This window comes from Lithobates pipiens, unplaced genomic scaffold (genome assembly GCF_037356315.1).
Source record: "Lithobates pipiens isolate NorthernLeopardFrog02 unplaced genomic scaffold, aLitPip1_a1.2 Scaffold_18, whole genome shotgun sequence".
Taxonomy (NCBI): domain Eukaryota; kingdom Metazoa; phylum Chordata; class Amphibia; order Anura; family Ranidae; genus Lithobates; species Lithobates pipiens.
Window position 1 is genome coordinate 351,277,675 of NW_027507758.1, and position 21,706 is coordinate 351,299,380.

At 39.6% G+C, this 21,706-nt stretch overlaps 1 protein-coding gene across 4 annotated transcripts in view; it reads right to left on the reverse strand.

Annotated features, from left to right (window-relative positions):
• OPA1 (OPA1 mitochondrial dynamin like GTPase) overlaps positions 1–21,706 on the reverse strand; it is a 119,219-nt gene that overhangs the window by 57,746 nt on the left and 39,767 nt on the right. For all 4 annotated transcript variants that reach the window (XM_077487478.1, XM_077487476.1, XM_077487477.1 and 1 more), the window contains 11 exons: positions 17,057–17,187; positions 16,893–16,965; positions 16,335–16,407; positions 16,085–16,200; positions 15,862–15,926; positions 13,968–14,044; positions 7,228–7,393; positions 4,307–4,459; positions 1,816–1,924; positions 774–853; positions 535–675 (listed from right to left, as the gene is read on the reverse strand). In XM_077487478.1, coding sequence (XP_077343604.1) covers positions 535–675; positions 774–853; positions 1,816–1,924; positions 4,307–4,459; positions 7,228–7,393; positions 13,968–14,044; positions 15,862–15,926; positions 16,085–16,200; positions 16,335–16,407; positions 16,893–16,965; positions 17,057–17,187 — 1,184 coding nt within the window. The remainder of the gene's footprint in view (positions 1–534; positions 676–773; positions 854–1,815; positions 1,925–4,306; positions 4,460–7,227; positions 7,394–13,967; positions 14,045–15,861; positions 15,927–16,084; positions 16,201–16,334; positions 16,408–16,892; positions 16,966–17,056; positions 17,188–21,706) is intronic.

Consider the following 21,706-nt stretch of genomic DNA (forward strand, 5'->3'; position numbering starts at 1 on the left):
GCCTCCTTTTTAAGGCTGGGTTCACATTTCCAACAGATGTGGCCTACACAGCAGGAATCCGGTGCCTCCCTGTTCTCCGTTTTAAGGACGAATTGTGAACCAATTTTTACCTGAATTTGGCCCGGTAAGCCTCTCCTCAACGGAGATATGTGAACCGGCTCCATAGAGAGCCAGTCAGTTTCTTGTCATGCAAATTGGATTTGGGGAAATCCACATTCCAATTTGCATAGGTGTGAACCCAGCCTAAAACTTTTGGAAGAAATATTTCCCGTGTTGGTGGCACAGTCCTGAAAGCAGACTCTGGGAAAAAGGTTTTAGCATAAAACGTGAAAACTAAGGCAGCCACCACGTCTAAAGACTGGTACATGCTGTACTTGGGTTAAGGCATCCTTTCAGAAGAAAATACCCTGCTGGTGAAGCCTGTGCCTCCCATATCAGTATTCCCATCACACACACACGTGACAGAGATATATATTATTTAAATATTTTTTTATTTCTATTTCTCTAGGTGTAATGTATTTATTTGGTACTCACCAAGACTGGGTCAACTTCAACTCCTCGCGTTTCTAGATTCTTTCTGACTGTAGTGACTTCATCACTGGCAAGATATGCAGGATGATCTTCATTAACCTTTAGCATCTTTTCAAGCTCATTTTGCGTTTCATTTCGTATGTTCTACATCCAGAAAACATACAAGTCCATATAAGACATATAAAAAGCTCCACTATATTAAAAAGAAAAAAAAAAAAACAACCTTTTTCATTAGAACTTGCCTGCTCTGGAGTACGAGATATCCAAGAAATCCATCGCTCTTTCCAGCCCGGGCCAACCATATCCCGTATCACAGATTCGGCTGAAAAATGGAAACCCAGCATCAGCTGTATAATCTGCTGTTAATTAGTCACAACAGAAAGTTATCAGAAGACCAGCAAGTGGCAAATCTATCAAGTAGTAGGAGGGCAAAGGAGAAGAAAAATTAAAGTATAAATATACACCAAAATATATAATACACGGCTCTACGTTCTATATGCCAGTATGCACTACTGTACACTACATTCCTTACTACCAATGAATGCCCCTTCTCTAAGTTGCCAAGCACAAGACATGCAAAGTCTTATATTTAAAAAACATACAGTGGGGAAAATAATTATTTGATCCCCTGCAGATTTTGTAAGTTTGCCCACTTACAAAGAAATGAAGGATCTATTTTGTAATTATTTTCTAATTGATTTTATGTCGCACGGTATTTGTGCAGCGGTGATTTAAACGCAACTTTTTGGGAAAAGGGACACGTTCATGAATTAAAAAAAAAAAAAAAAAAAACCCCCAAGCAGTAAAGTTAGCCCAATTTTTTTATTGAATGGGAGCCCCGGTAAGAGCGGCGGGAGCGTCCCCTCCCGCTCCTCCGGTATAACAGCCGAGCGGCTTTTAGCTGCATCGGTTGTTATCACTGGAAAGCCGATCGCTGGCTCTAAAAAAACAGTACCGAATGATGCCTGCAGCTGCGGGGCATCCTCCCGGTTAAACCCCGAAGGCCGAGTACGCACATCTGCGTACACTCGGCGGCAAGGGGTTAAAATACACCTCTATCATAACAATTATAGATCCTTCATTTCTTTGTAAGTGGGCATACTTACAAAATCTGCAGGCGATCAAATAATTATCTTCCCCACTGTATGCTGGTATTTTTCCTTATATCTAGTCATGCTTAATAAATAAATAATAATACACACACACACACACACACACACACACACCCCAATATCAAGAATAATAAAAGAACCATTTTATGAACTATATTATGAAACTACTTACTATCTTTTAAGCGGCTTTGTAAGGTATCCTCCATGAAATGGATTGCAGCATCCCACTGTTGCTTGTCTGAAATGGAACGGTCCTCTAAAGCATTGTGCTGAATTACTCGCTATGCAAAAAAAATATATATATAATCCTACATATACATACACACGCGGTATCTCACAAAAGTGAGTACACCACTCACGTTTTGTAAATATTTTAACATGTGACAACACTGAAGAAATTACACTTTGCTACAAGGTAAAGTAATGAGTGTACAGCTTGTATAATAGTGTCAATCCCCCCTCAAAATAACTCAACACACAGCCTTTAATGTTTAAACTGCTGGCAACTAAAGCGAGTACACCCTTCGGTGAAAATTTCCAAATTGGGCACAATTAAGCCATTTTTCCTCCCCGGTGTCATGTGACTCAGTGTTACAAGTTCTCAGGTGTGTTAAATTTGGTTTCATCGCTCTCACTCCCTCATACTGGTCACTGGAAGTTCAACATGGCACCTCATGGCAAAGAACTCTGAGGATCTGAAAAAAATAATTGTTGCTCTATTTAAAGATGGCCTAGGCTATAAGAAGATTGCCAAGACCCTGAAACTGAGCTGCAGCATGGTGGTCAAGACCATACAGCGGTTTAACAGGACAGGTTCAACTCAGAACAGGCATTGTCATAGGCGACCAAAGAAGTTAAGTGCACAAGAGGTTGTCTTTGGGAAAAAGACGTACGAGTGATGCCAGCATTGTAAATAATATGTGGAAAAAAGGGAAATGGCTTCCATATAGTGTAGGTCAAAAAGGTTATTTATTTCTAAAAAAAACGGCATACAAGTATAAAAAAAAAAAAAAAGGTGATCATATAAAATGTAAGGCAATGTGGGGAGTAGTGAACCAAGCGCTTTTTGACCTACACTATGTGGAAGCCATTTCCCTTTTTTCCACATATTATCTGGATGTGAATGGGTGTGCTATCCTTTTTGAGCCGATCATCTAGATCCAGCTGTGACGGTTTTCGTTTGGAGGTCGACTCTGAGGTTACCCACAACTCCCTCGGATCCAATTTTGGAGGCTCGGACCATCGCGAGTTCCACACATCTGCCGCCTGTGGCACCCTGCCTGTTAGACTCTGTTTTGCCAACATTAGAGTCCACCTGTTCTGGTAAGAGCATTCACATCTTATTACATGGTTGATGATTTATTGCCTTGATGGGTCTTCAACGGAGCGAGTTTATCCACTCTACTCATCTGTGAACCCTCATCATTTGGCATTGGATGTCACAATTTTGGTTCCACATTGTCTATTTTGTTGGACATTATTATATAGTGTTTGCACATTATTATTAGTCACAGATGGAGTTTTTTCATCACTACTGTCATTTTTAGTATTATTTCACTTATATCAAGATATCTGTGTACATTTGTTAGCGCTAAATTATTTATCATTCTTACTGCCATCATCTCTACTCATATCTAGAAAGGAAATAATCTGAAAGCAGATTTTACATGTAATAGAGCTGCAACTAACGATTAATTTGTCTGTCGACTAATCTATCGAATTATTTTTTCGATTAGTCAACGACTATCCGATTATTATTTTATTTTTTAATGACTCTAGTGTTTTTTTTTTTTTTTGGATTAGCCAATTAATCCTTTGGATAACCTTGAGAGTATTGTATTGCAGAGTATGGCATTGGCTGGCAGAGTATTGGCTGGCAGAGTATTGTACTGCAGAGGCTGGCAGAGTATTGGGCAGGGTATGGATGTATGGCTGCTTCCATCCGACCTCTCCCCTCCACTGCACAGATCAGTACAGAGAGGGGAGAGAGAAACCGGCGTCCGTCGGAGCGATCAGTGTAAACAGCCTGGGTGTAGAAAGATGGCCGCCGCTTCGGAGCTAGGCCGAAGCTGCGGCCTCTCCTAAGGCCGAGACCGCGGATCGCGGCATGTGCCGATCCGAGTGGGGTGACCCGTTCGGATCACGGATCGGTGACGATCCGTTGCACCCCTAGGGACGGCGGCACGGAGGGGGAGAGGAGAGGGGGACGGCGGCACAGAGGGGGAGAGGAGAGTGGGGAGAAGAGAGGGGGACAGCGGCATGGAGGGCAGCGGTAGATACTAAGCACTGCCACTATTTTTGTAGTCGTATTTTTGTAGTCGACGTAATCGATTACGTCGACTCATCGTGGCAGCTCTAACATGTAATATCACTCAATGTCATGTTTACGGTGTGAAATATTGGGGTATAGTATGATGTAAGTCAGAGCACGAGCCAAGCATGAAATAAGCAGTACCGAGCATGAGCCAAGTAAGAAAAAGATAACTGCAAAACCATAGGAATAAGTACTACTGGAGATAAAAAGGCTAAAAGGCAATGCAAATAAACGACAAGAAGAAACTGTTCACCACATAAAAAGAAAAAAAAAAAAAAGGAGGGGGGTGGAAGACGGGACACAGTTGATTATATAACAGATCAAAAGTTAACATCAAGATGGAACCCACCAAACTGTCCTCTGCTTGCTCATTCCATTTATGTCTCTTGATGCTCTCCTCTTTCACCGCTTCTTTTAGCTTGTCAAAAATGTCATCATGTTCCTTGCCTTTTTGCTCTGTCATAAATCGAGAGAACTCCTCTTGAAGCGTTTCCCAAGCCACCTAGATATTAAGAGACCGTTATTTAAAAAGTCAACAGTAAATTCAGTTTCAAAGTGCCTAAAGAGGAAAAGAACCAGATTTTGCTACCATCGGCTAAGATGTATGCTATGGTCACTTACAGGTTCCTATTAGTTGCTTTTCTGGCTATTTCTTGAAAAGCATACTAAAGTAAACTGGCTTCACTCTGAATAAAAAAGACATCTAGAAGAAGAATAGGGCACACAGCCATAACGTGCATGTTGCATGCATATAGCGCAGTATGAGGGATCAGCTGTGCATGGCAACCAATCAGCTTATAAACTTTTAATTTTCAAAGCTTAAAGTGGTTATTAAGCCACTTTTACATCTTCGTACTATCAGCACTGTGTCCTAATCCTGTGTCCCCCCTGTAAGAGTGCTAAAAAAAAAAGAAAAAAAGAAAAAAGGCTATTATACCTAATTTCACAGCATGCGATCATGTGACTGGCCGCTTCTCTCCTTTTCCCGTCTGACAGCAGCGTACGGGGACAAGATTCCCCCTCTGTCACTCGGGGGGGGGGGGGGATAGAGAAGAGAGAGAGAGAACCAGCCATGGGATTGCTGAGAGGCACTGTGAAAAATCGGCTTTTTTTTTTTTTTTATAAATCACTCACACAGGGGGGACAAAGGAATAGTACACAGCACTGATAGTGTGACAATATAAACGTTATTTGAGCAGCAGGAGGTGCAGGCGGCAGGCACTGTCACGAGCTGACAGGCAGGCAGGGAGGGGGGGGGGGGGGGAAGAGGACAGGGGAGGGCAGAGAAGAGAGCAGCGGATGACAGAGGCACGTAAACTGACCACAGCCTCAGGGCTCAGCAGCCATGATATACTGTGGTCAGTTTACAAAGGGGAGGGCAGAAACTGGCAGAATCAGCCAGGTATTTCCGGTGTTACAGAAGGGCCAAATTACACAGCATGGGGGGGGAGGGGGGGGGTTAAAAATGCTTTAACTGAATAAGCTGAAGATAAAAGCGGATTTGTTGCCATGAATAGCTCCTCCAGATTCTGGATATTTTAGTAGCTTTCCTTTGTGTAAAATGTACCAGGTCACAAATCATGGAGATTGGTGCACACCTCTAACTCTATTGTATACTTAGGCCACTTCTGTTACCATTTGTTACATCTTACTTCACTTAGCATAATGCCTTCGATCAGTGAGGTATGACTGGTGAAAGATTGTATCAAAATGGTTGTATTGCCATGGCCTTTTTTAGTGATTTTTATAGCATATATGTAGAAATATATCATATCTAGCTACTTTTTTTTTTTGGAGACGTGCTGCTGCCACAAATTTCAAAATTACTTTTTTTTTTATTGTAAATGGTACATTTTCTTAGTTTAAACATTTGATATATTTTCTATTGTGAATAAAATATGAGTTTATGAGATTTGCATATCTTTGCATTCTGTTCTTATGTAGATTTTACATAGAGCCCCAACTTATTTGGAATTGGGGTTGTAAGAAAATCCATATGTTTTAGTGTTATTTTTGCAACGAAAAATATACTATATTGTTAAAGTTGAAATTCTGTCTCTAGAAAGCATATGACTCACATACAGCGGGTAAATGAGTATTGAACACGCCACCATTTTTCTAGGTAAATATATTTTTAAAGGCGCTATTGACCAAAAAAATTTCACCACGTATCGGTAAGGACCCATGCGTGCTATACATACAAAGAAACCAAAACAAATATGTTTGTAAATTAAGTTATTTGTAATAAATTGGAATGACACAGGGAAAAAAAGTATTGAACACATGAAGAAAGGGAGGTGTAAAAAGGCATGGAAAGCCAAAACACCAGCGGAAATCCATCAGTAATTAGAAAGCAATCCTGCCCTTTGTCAGCACAAATTAATATCAGCTGGTTCAGTCTCAACTTATGGCTTATAAAAAGGTGTCACACATCTCATGATTGGTACAAGCAAAGTGCTCTTTCAAGACCTCAGCAACCTTATTGTTGTAAAGCATATTGATGGTATTGGTTATAGAAGGTACATCACTGTAAAAACACCATGCCAACAGTGAAGTTTGGTGTGGGGCTGTTTTTCAGCATATGGTACTGGCAAAAATTTCACATCGTTGAAGGATGGATGAATGTAAAAATTACCAAGACTTTCTTGATAAAAAAAATCTGTTGCCATCTACTAGGATAATGAAGATAAAAACGAGGGTGGACATTTCAGCAAGATAATGATCCCAAACACAAAGCCAAGGAAACTCTCAATTGGTTTCAAAGAAAGAAAATAAAGCTGCTAGAATGGCCCAGCCAATCAACTGATTTGAATCCAATAGAAAATCAATGAAAAAAAAATCCTAAAAGATCAGAGTTCATGAAAAGGGGTCCACGGAACCTTCAAGATTTGAAGACTGTGGAAGAATGGGCCAAAATCACACCTGAGCAATGCATGCAACTAGTTTCTCCATGCAGGAGGCGTCTTGAAGCTGTCATTACCAACAATTGATTTTGTATGAAGTATTTAATAAATTCCTGTTAGCGTGTTCAATACTTTTTCCCTGTGTCATTCCATTTTATTACACATAACTTAATTTCTGAACTTGTTTGTTTTTGTTTCTATGTATGGATTGCATGGGTTGATATCGACATATGGTAAACATTTCAAGTCAATAGCAGCTTTAGAAATGAATTTACCTACAAAAATGGTGACGTGTTCAATACTTATTTTACCCACTGTATATGTACATGACATGACTGTGTACATCATCTAAAGTCCTTTTTCTCACCTCCACTGCTTTATGAGGCAGTTGCTTGTCAGTCCATTGTTTCAGCTTGATGTCTACAGTGGTGTTGAAAGTACCAGAGTTCAAGGTCTGTGCAGCTGGTAGGTAGATGTTCTCAATCACATGGGTTGACACTCTCTCCCACAGTGTTCTCTGGAGGATCTCTTCCCTAACGAGGCAAGAAATGAAAACCAACAATTACTGCTCAGTGCTTATCCTGGGAAAAAAGATAATAATTACTGTTGAACCCAGAGTTCTTCATAAAATAACATCCCAGCAGCCCTGGTGTGAGGTTAGGAGAGTATTGAGGGGTGACTTTCTCTTCCCCCTCTGCCTTAAGGATAGTTTGGAAACCCTTGGCTGGATTAGCTGGAAGATTATGGTTTATATAATCCTTCTCCCTTTTTCCTGCCCTATATTTTTGGAGTTCTCTCTTCCTTTTGGGCTTCTCTATACATGATACACTGGCTACAATACTACTTTATCCCTGTAGAGACGCCTCTCTTTTTCTTTTTGGTTATCCAAAGGAAATAAAAATCATAAGCTCCTGATGAAGGCGAAACATGTAGAGCATTTAAGTATCTCTGAGCTGATTCCTATGTGATATCCTGTCTATACAAAATTATCTTCTGCAGTGATGGTTATTTGTTCCTTAATGTCCCTATGCTGGATACCTATGGGAATATATATATATATATATATATATATATATATATATATATATATATATATATATATATATATATATATATATATATATATATAGATAGAATGTGATGTACTTATAATACGCTAGACAGTGAAGGAGGCATTGAGATTTTGTTTGTTGTCTTTTTAGAAATAAAAATGGTTTTAAATTCATCTTCCCCTTTTTTTGTTATATCTATCTATATTTATGCCTAAAAAGTCCATTATTGTCAACAATTTTTGTTGAGTTTTTTTTAGAAAAAACATCCCAGCAATGACATAAAGGGTGCGTTATCAGTAATTAACCTATTGGTTGCAATAAACAAGTTGAGTTTATGGCAACTATGTCCTCAAGATACAAAATCTAGTACAAACAAACAGAACGCTTAATATCACTAATGGAAGAAAAACACAGCATCACTTGTACTGCCTATAAAAACTTGGATAATCAAATATGGTGGTGCCCACTGTAGTAATTAGATCTGGAAGAACAGATAATTCTAGAAAATGTCTACAGCTTAAAAAAAAAATATATACATATCTGACTTCCATGTAAATTTGTAATCTTGAAGTACAGTTCAGGACCTAGGACTTGTATTCATAGACCATGGATTATATCCAGCTACCTTCAGGTGACAGGACACTTAAAAAAAAAAAAAAAAAAAAAAAAAAACAACACACACACACACAAACATGCTAGAGCCACCCACAGAGTGCACCATATAACAGCACCCACTCTGTGAGACAAGTTTTTCAGCAAGCAAAAAAGGAGTGGAGTGATCAAGACACAGTGGGGTAGGACCAGGTTCCTGTACTGTACTCCAAGATAAGAAATGTACAGGTAAGTAAACATTTCTATTGTCCTAACCATACAATACAGAAAACAAAAAACTTCAAAACTTGTATTCATAGACCATGGGACAATTCCCAGCAAAAAGGAGAGGGGTGGGCAACAACACAGCAAACAATTCTGCCTACCAGCCCACAAGAAAACAAGAGTTAGAAAACCAAAACACTCAGATAACAGCTTGAAGCACCTTGTGGCCGAAGCTCATATGGAATGATGCCTGAACATCCCCTGGGAACATTTTGAATCTGGGAAGGAGGTGCTTGAAGCTGGAAATCCCAAGAGACACCAAAATCCCTGGTAGAATGGGCTCCAATAGGAAAATGGAGGAGCCCTTTCCTTAAGGGCATATGCCCTGGAAATTAGCTGCCTGATCCCCCTAGCAATCATGCAAACTACAAAAAGATTTTTCTCTGATGGGAATTTATAATGTAGGACCTCCCCAAAAGTAATAGCAATTGTTTATAAAAATTTTTTTATTTTATTAGAAAACAGACAAAAAGACAGGAAAAATATGCGTAGTATTGAAACTACAGTTGATGCAAATACAAGCAAGGATACATGATTCAATACCAAGCATAAAACCGCTTGCTCCGTTTAGTGGACCACACTCAACGAGTATTTAAAGTTTTCTAATAAAATGTATTTTTTTTTATGAACAATTGTTATTACTTTTGGGGAGGTCTTGCATTATAAAGTCCTACCACACCCACGAAAAGTAAAGCAATTTTCTAGTTATATTTTGGGGCAAAACAGGGGGAAGAAACACACACTGAGGTGGAAAGAAAAGACAATCTTTGGTAGGAAGGAAGGTTTTAGTCTCAAAACCACCCTATCCTTTTCTGTAAAACAAGAAAGGGCTCTTTAAAAAGGAAAAATCTGCCACTTCAGAAACACACCTAGCAGATGTAAAAGCTACCAGAAAGGCAGCCTTTCAAGTGAGCTCTTCCAATGGCTGGTCCGACGCATTTCGACTCCATGGGTCTTCTACTGGGGCATATCTCAGGAAGAGACCCATTGAGTTGAAACGCGTCGGCCAGCTTGTCTTATGCTTTTTACATTGCCTTTTTAAGTACCGAGATCTCTTTTTATTGTCACATTTTGATGTGAATAAATTCTATTTTATATGTTGACCTGCACTATTGAAGTCCTTCTGTTTTTTTGCATCTTTTTTCCTTGTACACTGAATGGAACTGCGAGTCTCCAGTCCTGATGTCCGCTGATCCGCACGGGGGTTGTCATCCTTCACGTTTGGTTCCGGTCCTGGAGTCAGCCTTATCTTAGCGCAGGAGGTTGAGAGCTATAAGCCTGTATGACACACCGCTGCAGGGTGGCTGTGTTAAACGGATTTGGTAAGAGTACCTCATTATTTGCTTACTGTGATATCATCTGTGAAGTCTACTTCTGGCAAGTCTGTTCGAGTGTCGGCACCTGACTACATCGAGACTCCTATAGACATCCATTGAACACTTGGCACTTTATGGGACACTATCTTGGGAGTAGTTGCACATTGGTGCAATTACCCCTCATATTTAATTTTTGCTTTTGTTATTGTTTTTTATACACTTGAGAGTTTTGGCATGTATATGCTTTTACTTTAATTCATACAAGATTTAGCGCCACAATTTTGTGTTTGTATATAATTTAGGACTTTGTTAGTTTAATTGTAGGCAGCTTTCAGGTATTGTTTTGAGGTATAGCGCAGTCTTTTTTATTTTTTTCTTACTTTCAAGCCAGTTCACGACTGGACCAGAGCAGGCTGAAATTAGTTAAGTATTTACATCTTTTTTTTTTTACAAAAGATAGTCAGGATAGGTGTCAGGAGGGGGGCCATTATTAAGACAAGCTCGGTTTCAAGCTGGAATTTTACTTTAAGAAGTCCCCCTTCTAATTGTCTACTCCAGGGATGTTGATGGCCGAGACAGCTGTAATATGAGACTCCACCTGGGAAAGTATCTCACTTGTTTCTCTTAGGGCAGCTTGATTTCTAGTGCCTCCTGATGGTTTACAGTGGGGGAAATTATTATTTGGTCCCTTGCAGATTTTGTAAGTTTGCCCACTTACAAAGAAATTAAGGGTCTATAATTTTTGTCATAGGTGTAGTTTAAATGATATACACAGACTATCAACCAAACATCCAGAAAAACACACATAAAACAAATTCTATAAATTAAGTTGCAGTTCAGTGAGTAAAATAAGTACTTGATCCCCAAGCAAAACATAACTTAGTACTTGGTGCAGAAACCCTTGTTGGCAAGCACAGGGGTAAGACGTTTCCTGTAGTTGGTGACCAGGTTTGCAAACATCTAAGGAGGTATTTTGGTACACTCTTCTTTACAGATATTCTCTAAATCCTTTAGGTTTCTTGGCAATTCGAACTTTCAGCTCCCTGCATACATTTTCTATAGGTTTAAGGTCTGAAGACTTACTAGGCAACTCCATGACCTTAAAAGAGAAATATGGGATTTTTTTTAACCCCATATTAATACTTACTTAGGTGGATGCAGCATCAGAACGATGCTGCATCTGTCCCCCACTACCTCTTCACTGAGAACCAAACACCGCCGATGGTTCGGTTCTCTCACCTCCCCGAGCGGAGAGCTGCTGCCTGTCAGTCACCAGCTCTCCTGCTCCTCCATGCTCGGATCGCTGAGCTGCAGAGGGGCGGGAAGAAGCCATCTCTGTGGCTTGCTGAGACACCTATTAGTCCAGACACCTGGCGGATCCAGACTTTGGCAGTCGGAATGACGCTGTGCCTGTACTGATCCCGGTGACGTCAGCAGAGAGCAGACTTCAGACTGCTCTCTGCTGAAAATGGGTCACAGGAGTGCAAAACAAATTGCAGTCCTGTGACCCATAGGAGAAGCCCAGCCGAATAAGCCCAGACTGGACTTCTCCTTTAATGTGCTTCTTCTTGAGCCACTCCTTTGTTGCCCCTGCGCTATGTTTTGGGTCAATGTCATGCTGGAAGACCCATCCATGATCCATCTTCAGTGATCTGGCTGAGGGAAGAAAGTTCTCATCCAAGATTTTACAATACATGGTCCCGGCCATTGGCCCCTCAATGCGGGAAAAGTCTGCCAGTACCTTTAGCAGAGAAACCGCCCCAAAGCAGCATATTTCCACCTCCATGCTTGACTGTAGAGATGGTGTTCTTAGGGTCATAGTCAGCATTTTTCTTCCTCTAAACATAGTGAATCGCATTAATGCCAAAGAGATCAATTTTGGTCTCTTCTGACAACAGCACTTTCTTCCAATCCTCTGAATCATTTAGATGTTCATTGGCATGACTGTACATGTGCCTTCTTGAGGAGCGGGACTTGTCATGTTTGGAGGAAGAAAAATGCTGTCTGTGACCCTAAGACAACTCCAGCCCTCAAGGCATTCCAACAAGTCATGTTTTCAGGATTTCCCTCAGATGAAATGGATGTGGTAATTACTAAGGCAGTGAAACTGATCAAATCTCTGGAGCAAAATAATGGAAATCTTGAAAACATGCCCTGTTGGGGCGCCTTGAGGACTGGAGTTGACTGGAGGTGGAAACATTATGCTTTGGGGCCTTTTCTCTGCTAAAGATACAGACCGACTTTTCCGCACTGAGGGGGCCAATGGACAGGCCCATGTAGTGTGGATGAGAACCTTCTTCCCTCAGCCATAACATGGAAAATGGGTCATGGATGGGTATTTTAGCATGACAATGACCCAAAACATACTGCCATGGGAAGAAAGGAGTGGCTCAAGAAGAAGCACATTACGGTCATGGAGTGACCTAGCCAGGCTCCAGACACTAATGCTATAGAAAATTTATGGAGGAAGCTGAAACTTTGAGTTGCCAAGTGACAGCTAAGAAATCTTAAGGATTTAGAGAAGATCTGTAAAGAAGAGTGTACTAAAATTCCTCCCGAGATGTGTGAAAACCTGGTAATCAAATATAAGAAACATCTTACCTCTGTGTGCTTGCCAATATGGGTTTCTCCATCAAGCACTAAGTTGTGTCTTGGGGATCAAATACTTTTTACTCAACGAATTGCAACTCAATTTATAACATCTGTATCATGTGTTTTTTTTCTGGAATTTTGGTTGATATTCTGTCTCAATCATTAAAAATACACCTATGATAAAAATGATAGTCACAATTGCTTTATAACTTACAAAACCTGCAGGGCAACAAATACTTATTTCCCCCACTGTATGTACCTCACTGCTGTGGAACTGTCAGACTGTATTCTAACTTTGCAGAAGAGAGGTCCAGTGTTGTAAATCTGACAGCTCTGTTTCAGAATGTTGAAGGAAAGTTTTGATCCCTGTGGGGGATCAGGTTCCCTGGACAGCCAGAGAACTGTCAACACCTTCCCGGGAGCATGAAGGAAAGCCTTTCTCGACTCCAGTGCAAGACTGGATATCCATCATGTCAGGGGGAGCTTTGTCTGGTAAGACAGAATCAGTGGGTGATTGAAGGATTGGATTTGTTTGTTTCACATTGAACTGAAGAGGTATGACGTAAAACTGGGCAAAGGAAATGTAATTGTAGGAAGCTATCAAGCCCACAACCATCATGCACACTGAGTGCTGTTTTGACCTAAGGGTCCCTGTTTGAGACTGTAGGAGAGAAACCTACTCTTGTGGAAGGAAAATTCTGCCTTGGGCTGTGTCCAAGCTTAGGGCCAGGCACTATTGGTGTCAGGTGATGACCAAATTAGCAGTGATGTTGGGTGGACCTTTTATATTGGATCCATGTCTACTGGGCAGCCAAGACAATCTTGCCACCCAAAAAGTTTTTGACAAAAACATATTAAACGCTTCCTCTTCTGTCCATAGTGTATAAATATTATAGCTACAAATAAAATTGGAACACTAGCCAAACTTTCCTTCAAGATTTGGATACAGTGGTAAATGGTTAGAACCCATGTTCTTTCTGTTGTCTATGGCCCCTATTAGGGCACACATTTAGAATTTTTATTTTTTTAAACAACCGAGTAGTACTTCTTTGAAAGTTGTTACCAGAATCAGTGTCCCTAAAAGGGAGATTTTCCCCATGCATCCGGTTTTGATGACAACTGTAATATTCTATATTTCCTATATTTACATTTTCTTTCCTATTGACAGATGTTGTAAGCCTTATGCACTATCCATGAAAACATTTTGGCTACAGTTCCATTTACCTTGATTATCCATTGTAAACTAAGCTATAAATAACAAAACTACTCACCAATGCTTTGGTGTAACCTGGGTAAGACTTATAACTTCATCAAGAATTTCATTTTTGGCTTTTTCAAACAACTCATTCTAAAACGAGAACATGAGATCACATAATGAATCATACAATGGTTGCTAAAACCTATTAAGAGGGTGCAAAAAAATGAAAAACAACGCAATTTACAGTGAGGGAAAAAAGTATTTGATCCCCTGCTGATTTTTTACATTTGCCCACTGACAGAAAAATGATCAGTCTATAATTTTAATGGTGGGTTTATTTTAATGGTGAGAGACAGAACAAAAAATATCCAGAAAAATGCATTTCAAAAAAGTTATAAAATGGATTTGCGTTTTAATAAGTGAAATAGGTATTTGGTCCCCTATCAATCAACAAGGAATCTGGCTCCCAGGTGTCTTCTACACAGGTAATGCGCTGAGAACAGGAGCACTCTCTTAAAGGAAGTGTTTCTAATCTCAGCTTGTTACCTGTATAAAAGACAACTGTCCACAGAAATAAATCGGATTCCACCATGGCCAAGACCAAAGAGCTGTCCAAGGATGTCCGAGACAACATTGTAGACCTACACAAGGCTGGAATAGGCTACAAGACCATCGCTAAGCAGCTTGGTGAGAGGGTGTGATTATTTGAAAATGGAAGAAACCCTAAATAACTGTCAATCTACCTTGGTCTGGGGCTCCATGCAAGATCTCACCCCGTAGAGTGTCAATGATCATGAGAACGGTGAGGAATCAGCCCAGAATTACACTGAATTATCTGGTCAATGCTCTCAAGGCAGTTGGGACCCAGTTAGGACCCTAGAAAACAATTGGTAACACATTATGCCATGAAGGACTGAAATCCTGCAGCGCCCGCAAGGTCCCCCTGCTCAAGAAAGCACATGTATAGGCCCCTCTGAAGTTTGCTAATGAACATCTGAATGATTTAGAGGAGAACTGGGTGAAAGTGTTGTGGGCAGATGAGACCAAAATAGAGTTCTTTGGCATCAAGCAGTGTTTGGAAAAGGAGGAATGCTGCCTAAGACTCAGAGAACGCCATCCACACCATCAAACATGGAAGTGGAAACATTATGTGTTTTTCTGCTAAGGGAACAGGACAACTTCACCACATCAAAAGGGACAATGGACGAGCCATGTACCATCAAATCTTGTGTGAGAACCTCCTTCCCTTTGCCAGGGCATTGAAAATGGGTATTCCAGCATGACAACGATCCAAAACACACAGCCAAGGCAACAAAAGCGTGGCTCAAGAAGAAGCACATTAAAGTCCTGGAGAGGGGCCCAGCTAGTCTCCAGACCTTAATCCCATAGAAAATATGTGGAGGGAGTTGAAGGTTCGAGATACCAAAAGTCAGGCTCAAAACCTTAATAACTTGGGGACGATCTGCAGATAGGAGTGGGACAAAATCCCTCCTGAAATGTATGCAAACCTGGTGGCCAACTACATCTGACCTCTATGATTGCCAACAAGGGTTTTGCCACCAAGTACTAAGTCATGTTTTGCGAAGGGGTCAAAAACGTATTTCACTCATTAAAATGCAAATCAATTTATAACTTTTTTTAAATGTGTTTTTTTTTTTTATATATTTTTGTTGTTATTCTATCTCTCGCTGTTAAAATAAACCTACCATTAAAATTATAGACTGCTCATTTCTTGGTCAGCGGGCAAACATACAAAATCAGCAGGGGATCACATACTTTTTTCCCCTCACTGTATTATTTGCAAGGTACAGCTCTCCAAATAACAGACTACAAGCCAAAGTGATTCTTGCTTGCCATTTAATGAAAAAATTAATACTTTGTGCAAATTCTACAAAGTCGTCAGTTATTTTAATTAAAATAGCCTGGTGTAGAAAAGGTGCTTGTATTGGTGATATATTGTACTTTACCCTGTCAAGCTCACGTAGCCTGGGATAATTATTCTTCCATTCTGTTTCCAAGTTAAAACGAGTAGCTAAACAAAAAACAAAAAAAAACAAACACTCACATCAACCTTATTTCACATGTTCATATACTTTTTCACTTAAATTCATGATTGTTTAGATGCAACCTATTAATTGTGGTAATGTTGTCATGTAACTTAAATAATGTTAGACATGGCTTAAATGCTACCTTTGAAAGCATCAGCTTGTTGTTCTACAGATGCTCGGACCATTTTCCAAAAACAATCAGAAACAGCAAGACTTAAATTCTTGGTGGTGACCTGATGAGCCTTCAGCATCCCTTTTCTAGGAGGTAAGCGTAACACAGAGGCCAGTATTAACGCAGCAACACAATGACGTACAATATATAAACGTATGTTGTGTCTTTGAGCTCTTCATAAATTGCATGGTATTTTACTTTAGTCAAGACAGAACCTTACTTCAAAAGACTTGATCCTTGAAAGAATTCTTCTTCATAGTCCTTGATGGAGTCAATACTTTCATTGTTGTTGCCTTATATGATTAAGATTAAAAAATGACTATGTTAATGAAAATCAATGAACTTGGTTTTGCAGTGTTTTTAACCATTATAAAGGATCCAATAAAATAAATATTTCACAGTAATCATTTAATAGCATCAACAATTAGGGCTTAAAGAACAAATTGATCTTTGGGAACATGTTACATGTTCCACCTGATTCGCTGAGAGGCTGAGCCAGCTGCTGGTCCAGGCATTTGGATGGATCCTGACAACATGGTCGGATCTTTCCCAAACCTGGACCAGCTGTGTGATGTCAGCCGAAAAGTGGGCTGCAGCCCACTGTTGGCTGAAAACAGATCACAATAGTGCAGAATGAACTGCACTCTTGTGATCCATAGGATAAGCTTTGGCTATACTTCTCCTTTAAAATAACCTTATTTAAAAATTAAAAATTCTTTTGCTAAAGCCCCAATTTAGAAAAGAGAATAATGTACAATATTGTATGCATCATTCTTACCTTTTCCAGTTACAACAGCAAAATACCCAAGTGCTTTCATTGGGAATAGTTTACCTTCAATGATTTGCTGAATCTGAGAGGATAACAAATAAACATATTTTATCTGTCACAAAGCACGAGGTAATACAGAAGCATTTTAGTAAAGATTGTAGGAATCCACTTACTCGATTAGGGCTGGCTACATTTTTTTCAGCAAGGTCTACCTTTGTCAACACAAAAATGGTACGTCTGCCTTGGGGATCCATTTGGCTTACAAGGTCCGTGACAATGCTCCTTTCTGCATCAACAGACCCATCTGTAAAACCGAAGGGAACATACACATTAATGGGTCAGTCTAGCTAAAACCGATAAAGTTGTTTTGGGTAAATACAATTCATTTGTACATAGCTTGGAGACTTTCAAAAAAGTTCTTTGTACAGGACTGTAGCTATTGTACCGAGGGCCTTTTTCACTTGGTTTACAGAGAATGTGTTGGGATGGGTTTAGTTACACTTTAATGCTATGGCACAAACATTACAGCTCAATGTGCAGAGCAATATTTTAGACATCTTCCACACAGTTGAACTGAATGAAAAACGTAATCTAAAACTCAATAGTGAAAATGGAACATAAAAGTTACTGAGGTGGCAATGCTGTAAATTGAAGTTCTCAAATCATAGCAGAATCCATTGAGTATTCCGCCCACCAACTTAATTTTTCTGTGCTTTTACCTGCAATTGTTTAAGCTAGTGATGGGTCTCTTGCGACCAACTAATGCTTGATCCACCACATGAACAATCATTTCCAATTTATCTGGTGGTGAGAACTTTACAGTATTGGATCACACTGCCACCTAGAGGTGAGTTAGTATTATTTGGAAATCACTTTTAAGGTAAATTAATCTTTAAAGCTGAACTCTAGGAAACACATGAAAGTATCTTCCCAACACCCACCTCATCTGCAGAGCATGGAGTGAAGGGCATATTTAAAAAAGTAATTTCCTAGATTGATGTGACTCCTGTCACATGTACATGAACTAGCACACAGACACTACCACTTTGCCCCAAATGGTCAAAGTGATTGTTTCTCTTAATTTATAAATGTCATATCAAAAATAGGACAGTAGTACTCCATGAAAGCATCTGCAAACCCCTAATAATTTTACAACAATTAACTAGAAAATTAGCACAATACATTACAGCGGATATACATGGCAGCTACCATATTTTTATCCTCAAAAGTTCATAGGCAGTGAGCAGGGGCAGAGGCAGACAATGCCATTATTACAGCTTAAAACTGCCCCACTCATACGCCTATCCAGAGTACGATCCCCACTGTCAAGTGCCTTTTTGATGATTAGGCAGAACTATGCAGAGTTGGTCTTCCATTCTTTGGATGTAAAAGGAAATCTCTGGATTCACTCTAAATGTGTGAACTCCTGCTATGTGGAGAGCTGCACACAGAAACAAGAGATGGAACTGCTGCTGCATGTGATTCCCAGGACAGACTCTCAATCTCATCTCCAAGATTTAAAAGTGGTTGTGTAACCATTAAAAAAGAAAAAAAGTGAGATCTTGTTGCCTTAGAGCAGATTAAACAGTGTGCTGTCTTAATCTGCCCCTTTTTAAACTGCAAAAAACCTGGTGGATTCTGTCCCCCTGTGTGCTGACCACAGTAATCATGGCTGCTGATCCTTTAATATCGTGGTCAGGTTACAGGCCGCCGTCATCCCGCTGCTCTCCTCATTCCCTGCCTGCCGATCAGCTCCTATGCCTTTCTTTCCCTCTCTGCCCCCTCCTCCTGCCGCTATTAGTAGCCGGCAGTAAAAGTAAAGAACAAAATACACGTAAATCAAGCAATATTTAAAACACCAATAGTCCTTTAAAATACTGCAGCAGCACTTTTTCTTATCCACCTTCAAATGTATACTTTTTCATAAATAGTCTATGAAAAAAATGCATATAGCGGTAGGAACAAAAGTGTTTGTTGTGCTGAAAAGCTTCCACCCAAAGGTCACCACGTGCAATAGAATCTCCCGTTTGGGGGTGTGCTCACCAGACAATAAATAATGTCAAGCCTTAAGAAAATGGATTTTCCACTTTTCACCTGTTCCGCTCCTACCATCCACCAGATGTCAGTATACCATTTTCAAGGGCTCCAGATTCATGTGAAAAAGTGGAATGTCCACATAGTGTAAACCCGTATTACAATTTATTAGAATACAATAGCCCCCCCAGTACAGAATATGTGTACCAGAAAAAACATAAAATGAAGCTATATAAAAAACTCAGATAAACCATAATTGCAAATATCGATCATTGTACCATGTATGGCCATTCTCTAACACCCCTTTCACACCAGGGAGTTTTGCAGGCACTATAGCGTTAGAAATAGCGCCTGCAATCCGCCCTAAAGAAGCTGCACCATTGTGTGTAGTGTGAAGCCGTGCGCTGGCAGGACGTCAGAAAAAAGTCCTGCCAGCAGCTCCTTTGGAGCGATGAAGGAGCGGTGTGTTTACTGCTCCTCCACCGCTGCTCCCCATTGAAATCAATGGGGCAGCGCTATTGCGGCGTATTGCCGGCGGTTTTAACCCTTTCGCGGCCGCTAGCGGGGGTAAAAGCACCCCGCTAGCGGCCGAAATGCGCCGCAAATCCACCTCAAATCCGGCAGTAAAACGCCACTAAAAATAGCGGCGTTTTACCACCGACGCAAAGGGCGGTGTGGTGTGAAAGGGGTCTAATGCAAGATCAGTAAAGTATTTAAAATAATTGGATATAAATAGATATACATATCTCATATTTAAAATACACTTATGTGACATCTTTGCAGGTGAAAACATAAAATATATATATATTTTAGGTATGATCTATGTGTTAGGATACATATTTAATCCAACTTTTTGTGAAAAATATCACGTAACATTCTTTTAGTACGTCAAATGTTGATGTTACATGTAAGAATTGCCGAACATATCCACAACATCAAGATTGGATTTAAGGACCATAATCTTGTTGCATTTTAAATTAAAGCATCATATGGACGCAGCAGGTTTGAAATTTTGGGGGGGGGGGTTGAACAAATCCAACCACACTGGAGAGGCATCAATATGGTGCGGGAATTATCGAAATGCAAAACCCAGTGTATCTATTTGGTTGATGTCCTTGCGCCCAGAGGCTTGAACATAGAATTAGATATCAACTGCTTTATCAGTGACACTTAGCTATAAAAAAAAATAGATAAAAAACTGGGCCTGAATAATCATTATTATTAACCTTGTTTAACATGGGGGGGGGGGGTGTATCTCTTCACTTATGCTACTGTATTTAATATTTCATTTTACATTTTTAGTTTATTCATGAATTTTAGATTTTAATTTTTGGATAGAAAGTTTTTTTTACGTACTTTCGGGTGAAACTTTCAAACAAAAATACATGGAATTTTAAATAAGTAGGAGGGAGAGATACGTTGAGATCCTGGTTGAGGGCTATCTATTATTGGACCATAATATCTTAGCTGTGAACAGGGACAGTATGAGATGAGAATCCCTGCTTGAAACACAACTACCTGGAAGAGGTTTAAAAAAAAAAAAAAATATATCAGAGAGTATATATATATATATATATATATATATATATATATATATATATATATATATATATATATATATATATATATACACATATACATATATATACATACACATACACATACACACACATACATATTTTAGGTATGATCTATTTTATGTTTTCACCTGCAAAGATGTCACATAAGTGTATTTTAAATATGAGATATGTATATCTATTTATATCTTATTAATTTAAATACTTTACCGATCTTGCATTAGAGGATGGCAATACATAGTACAATGATCGTTCGATTTTTGCAATTATGGTTTATAATTTTTTTATTTGCATAAAAGGATTAGGAAGATCTATGAATGGTGTACATAGCCTCAAAGACAGAGGGCAGTGTAGTTGCTTATTAAAGCACGCAGGAGAGACTGATCAATGTTTATATTTTCAAATCAAAGAACGCTCATTTCCCTGTATAGACCATCTCTCGTGATTCGTAATTGACTTACTGTTTTACATTTTCTCACCATTATTACCATTTTTATGTCATATACGCGATATACTTATGAAATATTTTTAATCTTATGTGGTGTATGGTTACAATTAAGTTTGGTCCACACATCATATTAAATGTTTAATTGTTCCTTAGCATGCAAAGTTAAAAGATCAGCAGGTCTGTCCGTGACATATGTAGTGTTCGGGGTTCAGTAGTTACCATTGGCCCCTTGCGCCGTATGTCATAGATAGTGTGATCCCAATTGGTTGCGAAGCCGTGGGATTTACATAGTGGGTAGGTCACGGCCTCGTGAAGAAGTCAGGATATGATGAAACGCTACAGAGTCGTGACCTACCGGAAGTGACGTGTGCGCCTCAACGGTTGCTTTCCAGCCAACAAGAAGTCATTCAGGTCGCCGTCCGCTGTACACAGTGGCCGCTCTAAGTTTTTCCGGTGGCCGAATCTTCCAATACAGGCACAGTGCACTTTATTACATGCTTCATTTTATGTTTTTTTCTGGTACGCCTATTCTGTACTAGGGGGGCTATTGGATTGTAATAAATTGTAATACGGGTTTACACTATGTGGACATTCAATTTTTTCACATGAATCTGGAGCCCTTGAAAATATTATACTGAAATCTGGTGGATGGTAGGAGCGGAACAGATGAAAAGTGGAAAATCCATTTTCTCAAGGCTTGACATTTATTGTCTGGTTAGTGCATCCCCCAAACGGGAGATTCTATTGCACGTGGTGAACTTTGG